The 20201-nt window shown below is 41.1% G+C and overlaps 1 protein-coding gene across 1 annotated transcript in view; it reads left to right on the top strand.

Annotated features, from left to right (window-relative positions):
* Positions 1-1474: 1474 nt before the first annotated feature.
* USP13 (ubiquitin specific peptidase 13 (isopeptidase T-3)) overlaps positions 1475-20201 on the top strand; it is a 40513-nt gene continuing 21786 nt past the window's right edge. Inside the window, exons 1-5 of the mRNA XM_009582400.1 lie at positions 1475-1573; positions 5706-5763; positions 14988-15109; positions 15532-15674; positions 15872-16056. Coding sequence (XP_009580695.1) covers positions 1475-1573; positions 5706-5763; positions 14988-15109; positions 15532-15674; positions 15872-16056 — 607 coding nt within the window. The remainder of the gene's footprint in view (positions 1574-5705; positions 5764-14987; positions 15110-15531; positions 15675-15871; positions 16057-20201) is intronic.

The following is a 20201-nucleotide window of genomic DNA, read 5'->3' as shown; positions in this document are numbered from 1 at the left end:
CTGAGTATGATGTCATATGATATGGAATACCCCGCTGGTCAGTTGGGTCAGCTGTCCTGGCTATGCTGCCTCCTAGCTTCTTGTGCACCTGGCAGAGCACGGGAAGCTGAAAAGTCCTTGACTGATGTAGGCACTACTTAGCAAAACATCAGTGCGTTATCAACATTATTCTCATACTAAACCCAAAACACAGCACTATACCAGCTACTAGGAAGAAAATTAACTCTATCCCAGCCGAAACCAGGACAGTGTTTCAGGTGTGGCACTATCAGGTGGTATCCTGTCAAAGCAACTGTTGCTGTAACAATTCTCAATACATGATTATGTGCATGTACACACCTAACATGACTTGTTTCTGTAGATAATGTTTTGGTTTGTTGGGGTTTTTTTCTTTTTTTTTTTTAATTTCCTTCTAAGGTGCCTATGGATGAGTTTAGTTCATGTTGTTCTTTGGGGAATTTAACATGAGATGTTCTGTACTACCCAATAGCACAAACACATTCACAATAGAAGGAAGGTCACAGTGCTTCTGAAAGGCTCAATCTTTGTTATGCGCCACCTATTTCAAAACAATACATGCCAGAGAGGGCTTAAAAAATTGATCCAACGCCAATGAACCAGATGACTGAAAGTCCTTCTGGCAGTCTGAATGATGTAGGAGAGATCCGAGAGCAGTGTTAAAACGGAGGAAGACCCTGGTAACAGCCAGCATCAACACCCAGCTTTTGGGAGAGCAAAAAGTGATGGGACTCTTGCCAGGTCATGTTACAGAAATGTCAGGATTTGTGATCAGTACCAGGATATATATCTTTATATTTCCTTTGCAGTGCCCTTGTCGCCAAGCTCTCTAGTTGCCTGAATAGAGAGAATCCCTGATAGATACTGAAGAATGTTCACAAAACACTTGCCAATTTTCTTCTTAGCCAGTTCTAAGAGCTGTAAGATCACTTGAGATCTGTTTTTCTCGGACAAGTTTGTGATCAACAGTAGAAGTTGTGGCTGAATCCCTGTACCATCAGCTCTGCTGTGCTTCTGATTTGGAATGTTGTTCTTGGCAATCAAATGGCCAAAAGAAGTTCTATTGTTTCAAACAAATGTCTGTGCTCCATTGTTTCTATGCTTTACAAATTTCTGCGCCTACCAATCTCTGTGGATTGGGCACTCGAGCAGAATTTTTCAAGACTAACTTCTAGACCTCCAATGTGGATGCTCACTAATCTGTAATTGTAAAGTAACCCATTTCAATGGGTTTCTATAGACTGATATGATGTGGAAGTTTCTTAGAGGACTGATAATGTAAACACCATAATGTGCTATGAAAGCCACATTTTAAGTGCTTGCTTGATAACAGAAAGGGTCTGCAATTCTCTGTTTTTTCTGCATGCTGAGTCCTTTCTGTCCTGTTCAGTTCCTTCTGTGCTGTAACTATTTGTGTCATTCCTTTTAGGATTCAGAAGGTGGTCTCTATGTGTGCATGAACACGTTTCTGGGATTTGGAAGGGAACACATTGAAAGGCATTACCGGAAAACAGGACAGTGTGTATATTTGCATCTGAAACGACATGTGATAGAGGTGAGACTTGTGGCTTCCCAACTAACTACCCCTGCAGTTCTTCCGTGTCTTGTGCTCATTTAGGTAACGCATTTCAGACATAGACCAAATCTTGAATGACAGAAATGAACATGTTCAGATTTGGGGCTGGATATCAAATTCAGGTGCTTGAATCCCAACCAATCTTATAGCTTCAGTTCTGAGACGAATCAAAAGCTCTAAAGAGTCAGATCTTAAAGGCAGCTTGTTGCCTGACTTCCACTGATGTCTTTCACTACACGCTTCTGCGTATCACATATGTATTGTCTGCATATTATGTGCATACTGTAGGTAACTAAATACTTTTCTGAAACTTGCCTTTGAAGTTTAGAATTACTGGTTTTGGCTCAGATTTGGCTGGAAGCTTCTGAGATATTTGTTTAATGAGGTTTCATCTCAGGGTGACAGGACTTCTTTTCATACTAAGATTTCTGTGCATGAATCCTAATCCTGACCTGGCCTGGGATCTAAAACTTAGCTTAAATTAATGCTGGATTCTAGAGCCACACACTGACCTCATTCAGTCTTACACCCCCCTACACATGGATGTATACATACAAACTTCATGTTCAGTGTTCTTCCATAATATCACTGCATATCAACAGTAATTTGTAACCTGTGCTTTTTATAACATCTGTTCGTGTGTGGTTTGTCTGGCATCTTTAAAGGGCTGTTAATGACTTCTGACCTGAGCTATGTGGAAGGCACTGGGTTTGCTTATAGCTCCCTTTCCCCTAAGCTCTGTCGCTTTTGGCAAGTTAGAGGGCCTAAAATAGCTGCTTGGAGCAGGACAGAATACTTCACGTTTCTCATTCTACAGCAATGTTTCCCCTGGATGATGAAGGCCCTGAGTTATGTAAAGTGCCCTGATCACTTATTTATTTCCAGTAGATGACTATTCATATTATATCAGAATTATAGTGAGGTAGATTGCATGTCTTCCAGGTTGAGACTGTTAATGATGTTTGTTATACTTTAGAATGGTCTTTCCTTGTAAGGGTGATGATAGCAACATTTTCCTTCACACTGCTAACTGAGTTTTTGGAGAGCCTAGTCTAGTTTTAGCAACAGTTCTTCTGAGTGAATTTAACACTCTTGAAATATGATATCTAGGACTAGAGACAGGTGGGCAGAAATCCTGTCAGCTTTCCATGTATATAACTTTCTTCCAGCATGTGACCTGGGAATTTTCAATATTAAGGTAAACTGGGGTTAAAATGAGGCCTCAAAAATTCCTTTCCTGGATAAAGATCAGACTGAAGAACTCCAAAAGGGAGAAGCAAATATACCGACTGTTGTTTGGTGTTGCGTACACCTTCGATTGAACTAGTTCAGTGGTTCCTATTTTTCTCCTTGTGAATCATGATGTAGCAGAGGGGCCTGACGTCTATGTTTGAAGGTGGTGACGCACTGGTGCACTGGGTCATGTGGTAGAAAACAGTGTTTGACTATACAGTACAGGTGAAGATTGTGTCATCTAGCATGGATCATAGATAGGATTCCTCTTACGTTGGATTTTGTTTACCAGACTGTTTGCTTCTTACGTGCTATCCGTGTTTTCTTTTGAGCGATGTGAAACATCAGGCCTTCACTGGAACAGTTTTATGAAGTGTCTGGCACATGCTGCATTGTGGTTTTGGTTTTTTAAGCCAAGCTTTTGATGGTGTGGGATACAGTAAAGCCAAAGGCATTGGATATGCTATCTTAAGATTCTTTTAGTGAGGCTGCTATTCTTGCCTGTGGTTCCCTTGGCATCATCCTTGCAGAATGCACTGCATTGCTGCAGAAATCCATGTTTGCTTCCAAAGGTGTTTGGATTAAGTATGAGTCACAATTCAATTAGAAAATAAGGGTCAGATCTTCAGCCTATTGGCTTAAATAGAGCTAGAGTATCTGCCAGTGGCAGATCAGCACCAGAGGCATCTGCTGAATCATCAGAAATGTGCACAAGTGCAAGTTCTGGAGCACTCTTTGGTAAAATTCTTAGCTATATCAAGAAAATTGATTTTTTTTCCCCAAATTTCACTCTTCAGAATTTTTAGATCAGCCACTTTCCTGTAGTGTATGACTGTTGTATACAACTGCCTGGGGAGTATTCAGCCCCGGGCAGAGCTTTAGCTTGGTGCTATAGTGGTGCCTCAGCCCTCTTGAAAACACTGGTCAGAGAAGCATGAAATTTCCTACAGTGATGGGTTCCTGGATATTATTCGTTGATGTCCCTGTCGTAAAAAATGTGGCAATGATGCAGTTAAAGGGAATGCAGAATAGGCTACACTGACACCTTGTATGAAAAGCATCACAAACGGAATTTAATGCCACTACTGATGCATTGTGTGGACTCCCATTTGCTGAGTGTGTCACATCTGTTAGAAGCCAAAATTGTTTTGTGAATGGGAAGCATTTTCAGTGATTTCTGACAGGTGGAGAAACAAGGTAAAAAACTGGCAGGTTCTGTGTTTTTCGGGAGTATTGAGCATCAGCAATTCCAGTTCGGATATATTCAGCAGTTTGGAAAATCAAACTGAAATATTTAATGTCAGGCTGGCAGTGATAAACACTGCATGTGAATTCTTCCCCTTTGAAATCTCTAATCTTGATGACTTTCACAACATCCCGCTTGGTGACATCAGAATTCAGTTAGAGCTTCCTAGTATTGGAAACAACATTTTTTTTTAGTTCTGAAGTTATAATCCTGGGAGTATTTATTCATAATATATTTGTAATTGGGTTCTGTTGTATCTTGATGCTGCTTTTTTAAAATAGATTTGGATTCTTGGCTACTTACTTTCCACTTTCCAGTAGTATTAAGGAAAAAAAAGTTCTGTTTGTTATTTTCACTTCATTGAGGAATTTTTTTTTTTTTAATGCTGGAGTTGCAACCCTGACTCCCTTTCCCTAGGGCTCATGTATATGGATAATAGGTTCTGTTCTTAAGTGCAGCCAAGGAGTGTTAGTTGGCATCTGCTCTTTCTAAGAATGGAAAACTTTCCTATGATGTATAAGACCTCACTGATGATTCAAGCAGCCTGCTTTGGCAAAAGCGTTATTTACATGGTGAAGGGAACCACCCAAAATATGTGACCCTTTCGCCTACCAAGGAGCAGAGGCAAACATGAACTTGCCGTAGGCTGACAGGTTCTTGGCTGGTTTCTCTCCACCTGTTGTATCCCAATATTATTATTTAAAAAAAAAAAGTCACCTAACAACCTCACCAGTTACACTAACATTATACGCTACATAATGCATCACATTGGCATTATAGCCACAGAGGCTTATTTGATTTAATTTGATTTGATTTAATGGTGCCTGTTAATAAACAGCTTGAGAAGCAAGTGCATTGGCTTTTACATTTCCTCAGCTACTAGCATTTTTTCCCTAGTAGTTTGAGGTATTTTGAACTGGGAAAGTAGTACTTGAAACTGAATGTCACTTGGAAGTTACTATTCTCTGCTGTGGAGTTTAAATTAAAAAATAGAATAAAATCCCCCCTAAACAATTGCTTGAGTGTTGTCATGTTTCCTCCATACACTCTAATATTGAGAAAGCATAGCTGTAACTTGGATTGATCTCAATGGAAGCAGGCATGGATCCTGATGGAAAGGGCATTTTTTTCTGGATAGAACAAAATTAGCTGAATTAATACATGACAGCAAAGTGGTCGTACTGGAATTAGTTATGAAGGATTGAATCTTTTATGCAGATAATAGCTTTTTCTTTCCCTCTCTAATTCAGCTTTAGTCATTAAGAAATACTGTAGGGGACCTAGTGGTGAGAGGTCTGAGTGATACTAGATGTCCCTGTCTTGTTGATAGAACAGCAATCACCCATGGTGACCATGAGACATGCTCTGCTTAATTGCTATCAGAGGAAAGTATGGAGGATTCAGATGGTGGCTTTCTCACTCCATGAGGGTAGTAAGCAATGATGAGTTGAATCCCATTGTCAGGGGTGAATGAAGAGGATTTACATTCTTGCTCAGCAAAGACTGTGATTTAATAGAAGGACCATAAACAGATAGATGTGTGTCAGAAATGCTGGTGGTATGGGGTTATTGCTGATTTACTCTTGTCTCGCTTGATGGATTTTTAATTGTTTCTTTTTCTCTTTCCAGAAGGTACCAGGGGCATCTGGTGGAGCTTTACCAAAAAGGAGGAATGCTAAGCTATTTTTAGGTATTGTGAACAGCTGCTTTCACACAGTCCTTTTCTGACCCTGTCTGCATGTGTACTTGGGTTCTGTCCACAATTGTGTCTGGCTTTGGGGCTCCTTATGGGTTTTCTTTTTCTGTTGGGTTATATTTTTAAACTTCTGGTTCTAGTTTTTAAAGTTGGTCCAGACACATATGTAATTCTTAGCAATTTTGGTGCATATTCAGAGATACGTGTTTGTATACATGAAAAATTTTAATCTGAAGTAGGCTTTCAGCTATTCTCAAACAGCGTAGGGTTTGATAGGTATTTTTTGACTAATTCTGTCCCTTCTCTCTCTTTGTGATGTCCACAAAGCACCCTTTTATTAAAATGTTTATCAATACTTAATGTTTAGATATAACAGGGCCTCAGTGTGGCACTGTTCTGCTCAGCAGCTGGTCATAAGAAGGGTTGTTATCATTTCAAAGTTGTTACACAGGTAAATGTTCTTAAGTGATGTTGTGGTCTCTCCTGTAATGAATGCAACAATACATATATCACGAGCATCTCTTATCAATTCTTACTCCGTTATGTTCACAATTATGTCCCCTTGCTTCATGGAAAGCAGTTTTCTTACCATGTCCATTTCATCCAATATCCATTGATACAGATTACCCAGAAAACCTGAGACCCTCCTAAATATGGATGAGGGGAACTTGATGCAATGCCTATATTCTTCCTTCTCCCACCACTTGTGGTATTTCTCTTATTCATCTATTATTTATTCTCTCTGTATTAATAGTGAATAGTGAATTTTTCTTCTGGTAGTGAAAAGGCTAAATATTTTCTTTACAATTGCCAGCTCTTATGGCTAAGGGGAAACAATAGTGTGGCCTCCCTTTGGAATTGCTTTGATCTGTGGAATGTGTCCCTAAGAGGCCTTTGCAGATTGTGATCAATTAAATTGTTGCTGTTAATGTCTGGAGTAAGTTTTGCAAGGAGGGCTTAGAGAGAAAAAAGTCTTGAGATGAGTCATAAGGAAATGACGCTTCTTTTGTAGGAAGAGACTGTTAAGTCGCAGATGCTGGTCTAAATGCCGTTTATGGTCAGTTTACATTGAAAATAATGTTTGTCACTGCATGCTTATAAAATAATTGGTTCAGAAACAAAGCTGGCTGCAATGCAGCAATGGTTGTACAGTGTTAGCAATGTGAGTGTAAAAAAGAAGTACAAAAGCACAGTCAAATTTTATTCTTGCTAAAGATTTACTGCATACCTTTTGAGGCTCCTGTCATTGTGGTATGCCAGCACACAGTGTACATGGCATAGTATCTCTGATGTGCCATGTTGGAGTCCTCAAATTCCATCCTTGCATATGAGCATTTTGTTCCCAATGAGTAGATCTGGTGCAGCAGTTCCAAGTGTCCTGGTCCCAGTGAACTTCTGAAGGCCGTACACTTTCACTGGGGTGGATTTAGCACGTGGAACTATCACCATTTAATCCAGCACTTCGGGAATCTAATGCACTTTTGAAAATGTATCTCATCTGGTCTGTTGTTCTACTGCAGTCCTCTTTGCAGCCCCTGCTGGCTGGGAGTAAAGTAGTATCAACCCTCTGCTCTGATCCTTGAGATGGTACTTCCATGCATCCAAATGCTTTGTATCCACTTCTTTGGCTCAGCAGATTTTGCTATTTTTTGGCCATGCTTAAAGAAAACCTGTCCTCATTCATAGCTGAGGAAATGAAAGCACAGAGAGGTCAGCTGATTTGATAATTTTGCATGTGACAGCAGCAGGGATGGTTAGCAAAATTTGGCATCTTATCTCTTAATCTGATATCTTCCTCATTGGTTTGGAGCTGCTGGACTTCTCATCTTAACAGGTCATTTTAGTTCTGTCTTTCTCATTGTGACCTTGGCCACCTATGGTAGAGGTTTGCACCAAACTGGGTGTTATCAGCCCATATATGTAGCCTGCCATTTAGGGCATACCCTGTCAGAAAAGAATAGACAATGATCAATGGGTAACCTAACACCACTGGCTTTCTAGGTGTCTTTGAATAATTCCCTGAAGGCCCAGAGATTTAAGCTTTGTGTACAAAGTCAATCCAGGTTGGGCATTTGTTACATTGCTTCTTATAATCCTCTTTGATGTAAAGCTATTAAAGATACTAAACCCTTTTCAATCTCCTTAGCGTTGGGAAAACATCTTTTGGATGCTCACTGATTACTTTCTAGCACTGTTGCTATCCAGCAAATGCAATAGAAACACAGACTGGTTGGGTCAGTCTTTCCCTAAACACTAAAAGATCCATAGCAAAGTGTGTGTGCACGTGTATGCGTGCATTAGGTTTTGGGCTTGGCTTGTTTTGTTTTGTTTTTCTTTTGGAGAAGGCTGGAGGGTGTTAGCTGTGAGTGTTCTATGTGATCAGGAAGCATAGTAACATTGTGCATTGGAATATATGAACTGCCTTTAATCTAGATTGTTTAGATGTTGCTAGGCAGTGTGGATATGGTAACTTCAGCTCAGACTGTGCAAACTTTCAGGGGACTTGGGGTGATATTTAAGGCAGACTGCATCACAATGCATGGAGTAGTATCCTCGCTGCATTGTTATCTAGGCTAGCAAGTTTGAAGATACTCTGTTCTTGTCAATATGTGTGGCTGTCGCACAAAGAAGTTTTAGATCCGGTCTGTAAAATGGAAAGAAATTAATTGATGGGACAAGATGATAGCTCCTCATGACTTCACGAGGCTCTCAGAGAAGAAACAGCTGCACTGTTGTCTTTGGTATGCAACCTCTTGTTTAAATCAGCAACAGTATGGTAAATGTGATACCAGTTTTGGGAAAAAAAAGACAGGATGGTACCAGGAAAAGTATCGTCTCTAAATTTAATTTTCATATTTGCCCATCTGGAAGAAAAAGAATGGATCAGAATTGATAAAAGTTGTATAAACATGACAGAACATTGTGGATTTTCCAAAGTGAAGTAATGGTTCTGGGTCTGCCAGAATACTTTGGGACTATGTGTAGTAGTCCCCCTACGTATCCAGTGACTATGTGAATAAGAGCAATTAAGTTAACAGGATATACTGTGATCTTCCTTACAAGATCCTGGTCAAAAGTAGAATAAGAGGGAAGATCCTTGTATTGAAAGGATTGGAGGCCCAGTTCTTACAGTAAAAAGCTACCAGCAGAGTCCCCCTGTACCTGTTACTCCCAGGAGTTATCAGCAGAGTCCTTCATAATGTTCTAATTATGAAGAACTAATGCGATCGTAAATGGTCTGGAAAGGGATTGAAAAATGAGGAAATAGAGTTTGCTGGTTGATTTAACATTATCTAAGGGATTAAATCTAAAAGTGATTTTTAATGTGTTACTGAGTAACTAAACAATAGATGAAGTAAATGTTGAAAAATGCAAAGACGACAAGAAAAGTGCTTTAACTGTGTGTGCACAGTGATGTGGTCTAAATTAGCTATTACTCTTCAGAAAGGTAGTTCTGAGAGAGGTGGTGCGAGTGGTTCTCTGAAAATGTCAGCTCAGTTGTCAGCAGCAGTGAAAGAATCACATGGAACATCAGGAGGAGAGTGACACTTTATATTTTGTTCTCTATTATTTTGGTTTATAAATAAGAAGTGAACCTCTCTTTTGAATAGAGAAAGCACAGCTGCATGCAGTATCTCCCCCTGTGTCTCCTTCTCCAAAACCAAACAGACAAACAAACAAACACACACCCACACACACCCCCCATACACCCACCCACCCACCCACCCCCAACAAACAAAAAAACCCTGATAAATATCTGGAAGCTAGGAGGTATACACTGAGGGAGGAATCACCACATTTTTGCCTTGTTCTGGTACCCTCTTCCTGGGCATCTGTTGGTCCATGCCAGAGCCAGGACTCTCAGCTAAACAGAGCTGGCAGAGTGGCTGGCGTAAAACTTGTCCGTAGACAGATGTCCTCTTCTGGATCAGTCACCATAGCAGTATCTGCCAGTGCAGCAAGTTGTGTGGGCTCTGTTTTGAGCAAAGTCAGGGGTAACTTAGACCATCAACTAAAAGTGTTTTGAAGTACTCAAATGAACACCTCTGTCAGCAGATTTGTGAGGATGGTAATTGCTGGTGAGAGGAGTGTCAATGAGGAGCAGTATCTATGACACACAGCAGGTCTCAAAGAAGACCTCAGAAAGGAAGAGAAAACTTGCAGTTAGAGAGCCTGGGAGAACTGTAAACTTGCTGAGCTTTTACTGGATGGCACATGCCTGCCTACGGCAGTGAATGCACTTATGGCTGCCATTTCCAAGTGTAAAGACCGTTCAGAAGAGTGGCCGAACTGGATTTGACCACAGCTCCACTTAGCTCTCCTAGATCTCATAGCGTCCAGTAACAGAACCCTGTTTTTGGCAAGGATGTTTTTGTTTGGTAAGCTTTTGAAGAGGACTTTCACCACGAGTGGTTTGAGCGGTTTAAGTTTATATTTATGTAAGTAAGCACATATAGAGTATATATCTATGAATGGAAAAGTTGTGATTTAGGAGGATTTGAGTGTTTCCTGACAATATTTTTAAATTTTAGCCCAGTAAAGTTGTGCATGCTCCCCAGCAGTAGCAGTGGAACTGGTTAGTCCATGAGTGAACCTGTTGCTTTATGGCTTTGCCATATAAGCTTGAGTTGAGTACTGAATGGTGAGCAGATACCTTACACTAATAGAGTCTTAATAGTTTGCTGGTTTAGGTGGAACTGTGGAAATTAGGCTAGATTAACAAAGACTAATGCTGCTAGCAAAATAGTTAAGAATTTGAATTTTGGTGGTTTAGCTTTGCTTGTTTAACACATGACTGTGCCAGAAATCCAAGGAATGAGGTCTATATCTAGCAATAAGAACAGCACACTAATGCTTTGGAGATGTAGCAAACAATTTGAATGTTATTTTACAGGTAGTGAATGATCCAAATGATCCTAGTAGAAAGTTTTGGTTTTCCTTTTGCAACAAAGGAGAACGTTATGACTGCAAAGTCAATCTTTTTTTTTTTTTTTTTTAATTTCTTCTTTTTTATAGCTCATCTGATGAGGTCAGTGTTTCAGATGTGCCTGAAGACAAATGAACTGAATAGCTTATAGTTTGCAAAGTGCTGCTGCTGCAATTCGTTATTATTTAGAGGCTTCAGGAAGAAATTATTTGATTTAAAGACTCAGTCCTCCACTTCGAAGTCAATGCAGATTTGTCCATTGCTTTCAGTGAGAGCAGGTCAAGCCCAGATTCCTAAGATGTCTTTCTACGGTTTCAAAATTAGTTGTAGGCTCACTAGTCGACATCCTCATTCAATTTTCATGTTTGTATTCCCTTTCATACACACACAGACACATCCATACGCACAGGAAATCCTGTTTGGGGGTCCTGCCTGGAGTCTCCTTATACCACTATTATTAGTGCAGTCAGTTGGTAACTTGTCTAAATCTGATCTGGGCACGTCCGCTCCTTTTCTTCCCCTCCAGTGGGTTGATTTACAGTACTCTGTCTTCCACTTCCAGCTGCTGTTTTCAGTTAGTTCAGCAGCAGTGCATTTCTCACTGTCACTAAAGTGATGCCGGTGAGCTGGAGTAAATTTACTCTACTGACCACTTGCCCAAAATAACAATGTCAGTCGAGCCTCTGTTTTAACGTGTCTGTTATTTTGCTTTGCCTGTCGTCCTGGCCTCCCAACACAACACTTATGACCTACAGACACTTTGTTTTAGTGACCACAGTGTTTACTTGAGGCTCTGAGGAGGCACCATAAAGCTGTTAGTTCACTAGAAGGTCCACATTGTCACGTGGACATTCGCCACCAAGTTGTCAGCTCTTTAAAAAGATTACAAACTGGTTGGTTGTCTTGTGGCTCAGTCTTAGAACTGAGTAAACCCTTTTTTGCCCAGAGATTCTTCTACTCACAATGCATCTTGGAAGAACATCCTTGTCCAAGAAACAGCTTTGTATGAAGTATAGTGCTTGAAACTTCGTATTTTTCAGTGCTTTTAGCGTTACAGTAATTTTTCAGCAAATGTGCTCCATTTGCAAGTAGATTTCCCCCTGCTCCTCTTTCCTATAGTTGCTGTTGTTCCTTTCTCAAATTCTGCACTAGTTTTAAAATCCAAATTCAAAACTGCCCGTAGGCTGCACATGATGCCCAGTGGCTACGGGGCCAACCTCTGCCCTCATTTAGTGTGGGCTCCATTGCCTTCTAAAGTAATAGTCATCTGTTTTTATTATATCTACGCTCATGCTTTCTTAGCCGTGTCGGCCCTTGCACAGACACAGAAAATATAATGCAGGTAGAACTTCTCACTGAACTTAGCAACTATGGCTCTCAACGCATACAAGCCAAGATTTAAAAATACGAGTAGTGATTTGGGAGTTTGCAACTGGACATCGTTAAGGGGCCTGTGTGACAGTCCACAAAAGGTATTTGTTTATATGGTCATCTGCTGTTTCAAAGGATTTTGATCAGTGACCTTAGAAGCCCTTTCCACTCTTACGTACTGGATCTGAACCCTGAGAAACTGTCTTCAGAGTGATAATTGCCGAAAAGCACTGGTGGTCCTTTTAATTGCTATTCAGAGGGAGTAGGTGTGTGGAGTGGAAGTGTACCAGCTTTACATGGTCACCTTCAAAAGTGGAATTGCCAGTTAAATCCTCATGTTTTTTTCCTGGAACTGTTATGAAGCTGTCTGTGTCCTTCTTTAAAATAAGAAGTGTGATGCTGCCATATCAGTGTGTCAGACATCCAGAATGCCATGCTGACAGGACATCGTTTTCTGCTTTTCTGGTAACGTGAATGGTATGAAGTCTGAGAAGGTAAAAAGGAACTTTCCTTCCCTACCCATTGCACACAAAAGACTGATGCTCCTAAGTGTGTGAAGTCCTTAGATGGCAGCAGATGATTGCTAATAGGATACTCAGTCTTTCATCCCTGGATCACTAGTTCAAATGCAGGTCAGGTCAGTAGCAGTAAAGTCGCTACTATCTGGCTGTTGTTGTCTGGCTCGTGAGATGAGCTGAAGTGTATGTCTGAATTTTGAACCCAGGCAACTGTATCATTGCGGTTTCTATATAGCAGATTGTAAATACTATAAGCTTAGTGTCGGTATCATAAGGAAATGAAAATGCCAGCAGGTCTTACACGTGTCTACAGATAACAGCGCTGGTGTGAGCTGTCCTCAGGTTCCCTCTGGTGGCTGAGCGAAGTGTGTGACTGCAGGCCCTGGAAGAGGCGTTTGCTACCTTTAAACCTGTCTGAACATACACTGAGTTTTTATCCTCTCTGAGGAACCTCTGTCGTATTTAGGAGATGGTCAGTACTTCTGGTTTTGCTATACTGGCCACCATTAAATTTCTGGGCATTAAGTGAAAATTCTCTGTGGTGTGTTGCCGTATGTACCATCAGCTTGGAGATACTCATTTTCTTTGCTTCATAGAACAAAAGAGCGTACTGTTGCAGACTGCATCTATTGAGATTCATTCCTTTATCAAAACACAGGATTGTAATACAAGCTGGGAAAGAAGCCCGGAGTGAAGTGAGGTTGCTGGTTATCTCTATTATGCTGCAGTAAGGGAAGGGATCATTACGAAAACAGTGTGATTCGGGGAATTAGTAATGAATTAATATTTTCTTTATAAATGTCGTGCTTTCAGTATAAGAAAAAGTTCTTGCTTTTGTGTCTGTATTCAGCTGATGAGAAGGGGCTTTTGTTGGTTGCTGCTGAGAAAGAGGGCATGCTGCTGGAAGTCACTGACAGCGGGTGTTGTCACCCCTCAGGACTGGCTGGTGCAGCACGTGAGCCAAGAATTGAATGGAAACTGGATTATGCTCTTCTCAAGAGGTGATCTTTCCAGGTCAAGTTAAAATATCTTTCGATACTTGTTTTATCACTTAGGATGTTCAGGCTGTTACTGCCCACTGGGTAAATAGAGAGCTTAGTTTTCTGAATCTGGTCTCTGTCATCCTCACCTGTCTCCCAAATACACATTTGCGATTTCAGGCATTCTCAGGGTGCAGTGGTTGCTGCCAATGCTCGTTTAGTATAGAGTGCCTCATTAAGTGTATGCATGTACTTGGAGTGAAAATAAGAGCCATCTTTAGCTACTGCTAATGCATCTTCTTTCTTGGTTGAACCTTATTCTGTCAGTAACAGTCTGGTACATCCGAATACAGTAGATCCAGCATCTCCAGCTGGGAGAAGGATCCAGAAGATCCCATCCTTGCCCAGGCTATTCTTGCAATTGAGTCTTGTGAAATGTCTGACACAACATGCACATGTTTGGTCTTACTTTTTCAGTTGTCCTGGAAAGAACTGAGCAAGACTTTAACTCAGTCTTGTGACGATGGGATAATTATGTTTTTGATGAAGCTAGAAATAAAAACACTAGCCATTTAGTTACTTATACCCTCCTGGCTTCTCTCTGGGTCCGCTTATTTCTGGACAAGGATTTTAGCTGATGTTGCTTGATCAAGGCTCATATTTAAGCAAAAAGGTCATCCTTACACTGGAATAAGAGTGTACACAAACACTATGGAAGGCTTGATCTTCAAAGGAAAGCTTTATTAGTTACTAAGTGCTTTTTAAACAGATAGTTACACTGGTTACAGAGTGGAGTTAGCAAGACAGGGATAATGCTGGTATAACTGTACCTGCTGTAGCTATTTGAGACTATGGATGAGATGCGGGAATACTTCCAGCCATGGACATCTTTATGGGAGGAAAGACCACAGGTTCAAGATGGGAGCCATAGCATATTTCAGCCAGGTCTGTGATCTGGAAAATATGGGGGGCTGAAACAGAGGTGCATTATTCCTGCTCTGCAATTTGGGCATGGGTAGTGTGACTTGATCTCCATATTATATAGCGTTTCAAGATCTTGGGTAAAAGGCACAGCAGTACTACATCCTGATTTTGTCCAAAATGAGCAGAATTTTCACAGCTGCTTCCCAGAATGTGATGTCTGCAACAGTGCACTGCTTGGAGAGGGGCCAAATCAACTGTGACTGTGATTGGGGGTGAGATTAAGATGGAAATTTTGGTCCTTAGAATGTCCTCTTGCAGGATGATCAGATTTCAGTTTAGATCAGGATTTCACAAACATTTCTAGCCGGAAGAAACTACTGACAGTGTCAACTTGCAGGCTGATGCCAGGTAAGCAATGCTTCGTTGTGGTACCCCTGCCACAATTTAGGAACCTTGATCTTGGGACAATCTCCTAACATTCCCCATCTTGTTTTCCAGATCTAGAGACAAACAGTGATCTCAACAGTGATGACTTTGAATATGAAGATGAAGCAAAACTCGTTCTATTTCCTGATCACTATGAAATCTCATTACCCAATATAGAAGAGTTACCAGCACTGGTCAGTGAGTGTGTGCAAGTGGTGATAGGAATTGTCTCCTGCTTAAGTTTTTATCAAGATGGTGCTTTGTTTTCTTATGTGTGGTGCTTGGTTTTACATAAAGACCTTTCTTAACCAGCTATAATAGAGACTCAGCAGACTAAGTCTGCTTTGTCTTTTTTTCTTGGGTTTCCTTTTACCTACTGTATTCCTTCCCTTATTATGATGCCAGCTTGTCCCAGGGAAGCTCACATAGTACATGTTGTGCTTACTCTCCTGCTAAAATAATAACAACTGTAATCTAGAAGATTCATGCATATTTAAGTATATAAATAGTCTTACTGATATCCAGTTCTGTATGTGGTTAGCAATGGGCTGAATGCCAAGTTCTGTCCAGTCACTGAATCATGTTAAGTTTTGATTGACATACATTTGTCTTCCAGGTGACGATAGCTTGTGATGCACTCCTCAGCGCAAAATCACCCTACAGGAAGCAGGACCCTGACTCCTGGGAAGAGGAGCTACAGGCATCTAAACATGCCAAAACACTTGTACAGTTAGACAATGGTGTTAGAATTCCCCCCAGGTGAGGGTAATAAGGTTTGTTCATTGTAGGCTCTCTAATACAGTCCAGAGTAACAGAACTAAAGCCAGCAACTCAGCCAACAATACTCTTGCATGACTTTGGGCTGGGTGTGTATGTTTTGACCTACCATAATTGGAAATACAGGACTGGTTCCTGCCTTACTTATTTCTGTCGTTTCTTCCTGTTTTCTCCCGCAGCGGTTGGAAATGCTCAAAATGTGACCTGCGGGAGAATCTGTGGCTAAACCTGACAGATGGTTCTGTGCTGTGTGGAAAATGGTTCTTTGATGGCAGTGGGGGGAATGGGCATGCAGTGGAGCACTACAAGGAGACAGGTTATCCGCTGGCAGTGAAGTTGGGAACCATCACTCCTGATGGAGCAGGTCAGCCACCTGGCAGGTTCTGAGATGGGGTATCTTTTGTGCATGAGACTAACAGTGTATATCTATTACCAAGTGGGTTTGTGTTTCTAGTGCAAATGTTTGAGTGTGTGGTATGGAAAGAAAACCCTGTGAGTCTGTGAATCTTGATTGGGGTTGGGGGGAATGACACACGCTCCATTCGGAGGAAGTCCTTGCTTTTTTTATCTGCTCTTCTCCTCCTGTTTTATATTTGGTATAAATAGTCTTTTGGGTTTGTATAATAGTAGATTTATAATAGAAGAATGGTATTACTTTGAAACAGCAGAATCCAGAGAAACAGTATTTTTCAGTTCTGCTACATTTGCTAGGGCAAATGGTTCGGTCTTATGTAACATGGAAACAATAACAGGGTAATGATTTTTAAAGTCAGAAAAGTCTGTTCTTAACAGACTTTATAGGGTTTTTTATCATACTGGAAACTGTGCTATTTTTCCTTATTGTTTCGGTGACATTTTGTTCAGTCTAATGAACGCTCATCTTCATGGGGCTGCTGTGATACTCATTTGTAAAATGCCTGATGATCCTGAGACAGGAAAAAAGCTATAGATGTATCCTTGTTTGCATATTCTCCAAGTGTGACGTTCTGCAGAGTTGCTGTGGAGAGGATTATGGTGTGTGAGGATTAGATGGAGTAAAAACATGAGAAGCTGAAAATGTCATAAGCGAAGAGATCCGTTGTTGCAGCTGTACAGAGAAATAAAAGACGGAAGAACACATAGCATGATTATATTTTGGTTTTAGTGCTTATGACCATGTGGGTGAAAAATAGCTGTTTAGAGCAGCCCCTTTTTTAACACATGTCAATCGAGAGCTTTTCATCTTCAAGTCCTGTTTAGTGTCAGGGAAAGGAGACTGTAGTCAGATTCAACCAGCTGTGCCAAAGAAACACTGAGCAAAATTCATTCTTTTCGCTCCCAGATGGAATATTTTTTCCTTGCATGAGTCTGATCTTGGATGATTTCTATCTAAATCTCTCAATTATTGAAGGTGTTTAGGATTTGCCCCGCTGTAAGTTTCAACTACATCCTCAAAATAAACAGAATATTCTTTAGTGTTTTTTTCAATTTCTTTTTTCTTTTCTTTCTCATCTTTAGCAGCAGTACTTGTTTCCTTATGGCTGCTGTCCTTCTGCCTCTCACCGATCAGCTGCTTCCTCTCTTACGTGGCCTTTGGGATAACAAAGGACAGGCTGTCATCCTTTCCTCTGAATGAGGGGCACCAGCTGTTCTCCACAGACCTTTGTTCTTCTGGCTGACGTTTACTTGGTTTCCCTATAGAAAAGACTTCCCTCCCCCAACCCTCCTTATTTCCTTTTCAGCAATTATTCTCTCTCTGATCTATATTGCAGTGGTAATCATAACCCCTCGATAGGGCTGGATGACAGATGAGCTTCAGGAAAGAGGCTCCATGGCTGATTGTGACGCAAAGTCTGTCTGGTTTCTGCTTCCCTGGGCTGGAGGTGAAGATGTGATGGGAGAGGAGTAATAAGCATTAGTCCCTCTGCTGCCATAACTTACTCCTTTTTCACACCAGTAAGAAGGAGAAAGCGGTGGTGCCAATATTCCACTTACACTTACCCTACGTGTACACAGAGGGAGCAGAGGAGAGTTCCTTGTCTTTCCTTGAGAAATCTGTGTTGTGTACATTATGAAAGATTTCTGGGGCATTAGCCCAATTTTGTAGCATTCTGTCAACAAACAGATCTGGGATCAGGGCAGAAATTAAACCAAACTTCTGTCATCCACTCTTGGACCTTGGACAGGATGCAGGAGAGAGTCAGAAAAGTTGCTTGCTTCAACAAGTTGAGTACTACTCGGCAGACTGTGCTACCTGCTGCCTCTCTCGACAATGCCATTAGATTTCATTTCAAGTCATTGTGAGGCTGCGTGTTTGAAACTGGTTTGAGGAATGGAATGGGGGTTTGGCGGTGGGAAGCCCTATCTGACAGGTACTTGAATGAGTTGCTTTGTGGATGCCAATCTCAGCAATTATCAGATACTTCTTTGGGGGATCCTGAGCAACTTGTTTCTTCAGGGACAGTGTTGCCATTGCCCGTTATCGTTTAAGTAGGAAGGAGCGATGTCTACACAGCCAAAACAGGTGTAAATCTTGAGCTGTGGAAGAAAAGGAAGTACAGGTAGCATTGTCATTTTTCTTTTCTTACCATAATATAACTAATAATGATTATTTTCTGTTTAATAATATTCTGTGTTGCCTGTCTCAGATTTTTCTTGGGTTTTGGGGTTTTTTTTCTCCCCTTATATTCCTCCCTTCTTTCCCTTTCTCACTCTAATGATACCAGCTTTTGTGTGTCACATTTGCTGACTTGTTACATTTCTTATCTACCAGAGTCCGAATGACAGCACTACAGACCTGTGTTTGGGGGCTCTCATCTTCTTTCTTTGATTTTCTGCTCTTTGATTATTTTTAAATAAGTGAATTCTGTCTCTCTCCCATGAATTTAAGTTGGCTACACAGCAGAAAGTACTAAAGTATATGACACAAGAGCTGGGCTTGAGCAAAGATTAATGTGTCTTGTGTTCCATTTCTGCTGCTCTGGGTCAGTAGTCCTGGATGGCTGCTCTCTCTTCAGTTGCCAGAGCTGAGGAAAAACAAAATCAAAGCTTCCACATTGAAAGTAGTCACCCAAGATCAGTTGATGTGTAATCTCACTCCATTAAGTGTTTGAACTTTACAGGATCTTTTGGCTGCGCTGTGACCTCACCAGAAGACTATGGGAATGTTTTGATCTCCTGTGTGTGGATGAACAGTCATGTCTTCTGGGCACGCTTGCTACCACACAGTGGAATTCCGGCAGATGGGCAGCTACAGCCACACACATGCCAGAGAGGTCATCAGGACCAATGTTAATAGAGAGTCTGATGGCTAATCAGCAGCTGGCAGCACGACTCAAAAGCACAATTGCCTGGTTTGAGAGATTTAATGTTTTTCATAGGGCTGGTAAACTTTAAAAGTTGCATTATATCTTTAAGGTCTTGGCTAACCTTCAGCCTATCATTTCAGTGTGGGTTTGATACTAGCAGACTTCAAGGAGACTGCCTTTTTGTTAAAGTCTTACATAGGTGATGGGCTGAGTCAGAGCCAGGGTCTGTAGTTGCCAGGAGAGGGCAGGGTAGGGACCCTTCAGAAGTGGTATTTGTGCTGTGAACAGCCTTTATCTACGTTCCCGCTCTCTTCTCCTGAGTTTGCTTAATCTTTCTCCTGGCTAAGATTTCTCTCTCAGCCTAGATCTGGTCATACAGGGCAAGGTCACTGTGAGAAACTCTGCTGGGCATGAAGGAAACTTGGCTGAGAGAAGTGCAGGCAGACTGGCAGAGAGATTCTGGATTTTGGTATGAGTAGAGACCAAAGCAAGTAGTTGTTCACTACAGAGGAACAGGCCAGAGAAGAGAAAAGATGCAAGGCCTGTTCAAGTCTTACTAGCGTATGCCTTATCACTCATATCCTTTTATGATGCCTGCAGTTTTATTATTTGCTCAAGTAGGTGAAACCTGCTCTGGACTCAGCTTCGTTACAGGACTTGCTTGGTAAACACTAAAACCAAGGTTTTTTTCTCTCAACCGTTTTGTCCTTCTGTTGGATTTATTAAACTTGGTTTCATAATGAAAATATGATCACTAGACATATTGCTTCCCTCCACAGTTTGAACTTTGCCCCGCCAAAATGTTTATGGGCTTTTACTTAAGGCTGTAAGGACCTATCACAGAGCTAGAACTGAAATCTAGATCTCCCATACAATAAAGCAAGACACCTAAGTATGAAATCGGCCTTTCTCACTAACCACAAGATTGATATTCCAAGTCCAATCCAATGGTGTCCAATCCAATGAACACCTCTTTATTTCTAATAAAGAATTTCTCAGTTCTCCCTGCATTTCTGTGGGAAAAGGGCATAAGTGGTTTCCTTAAACGGTACTAGAAATTAGAATACTGTTGGCAGTAGTCAGTTGGCCCCATATACTCACAGGTTTAATGTGTCTGCCTGTATCTAGTAGCTCCACAAAAATACAGAATCTCTTGTTGTGATGTTCAAAATGTGGACTGGCCACATATCTGAGAATTTTGCATGCCCTGTTCCTTGTTTTC

Source organism: Fulmarus glacialis, unplaced genomic scaffold, assembly GCF_000690835.1.
Source record: "Fulmarus glacialis isolate BGI_N327 unplaced genomic scaffold, ASM69083v1 scaffold12867, whole genome shotgun sequence".
In the NCBI taxonomy this organism is placed as follows: Eukaryota; Metazoa; Chordata; class Aves; order Procellariiformes; family Procellariidae; genus Fulmarus; species Fulmarus glacialis.
Note: the sequence above shows the minus strand (reverse complement) of the source record. Positions and strands in the feature narration are given on the sequence as shown.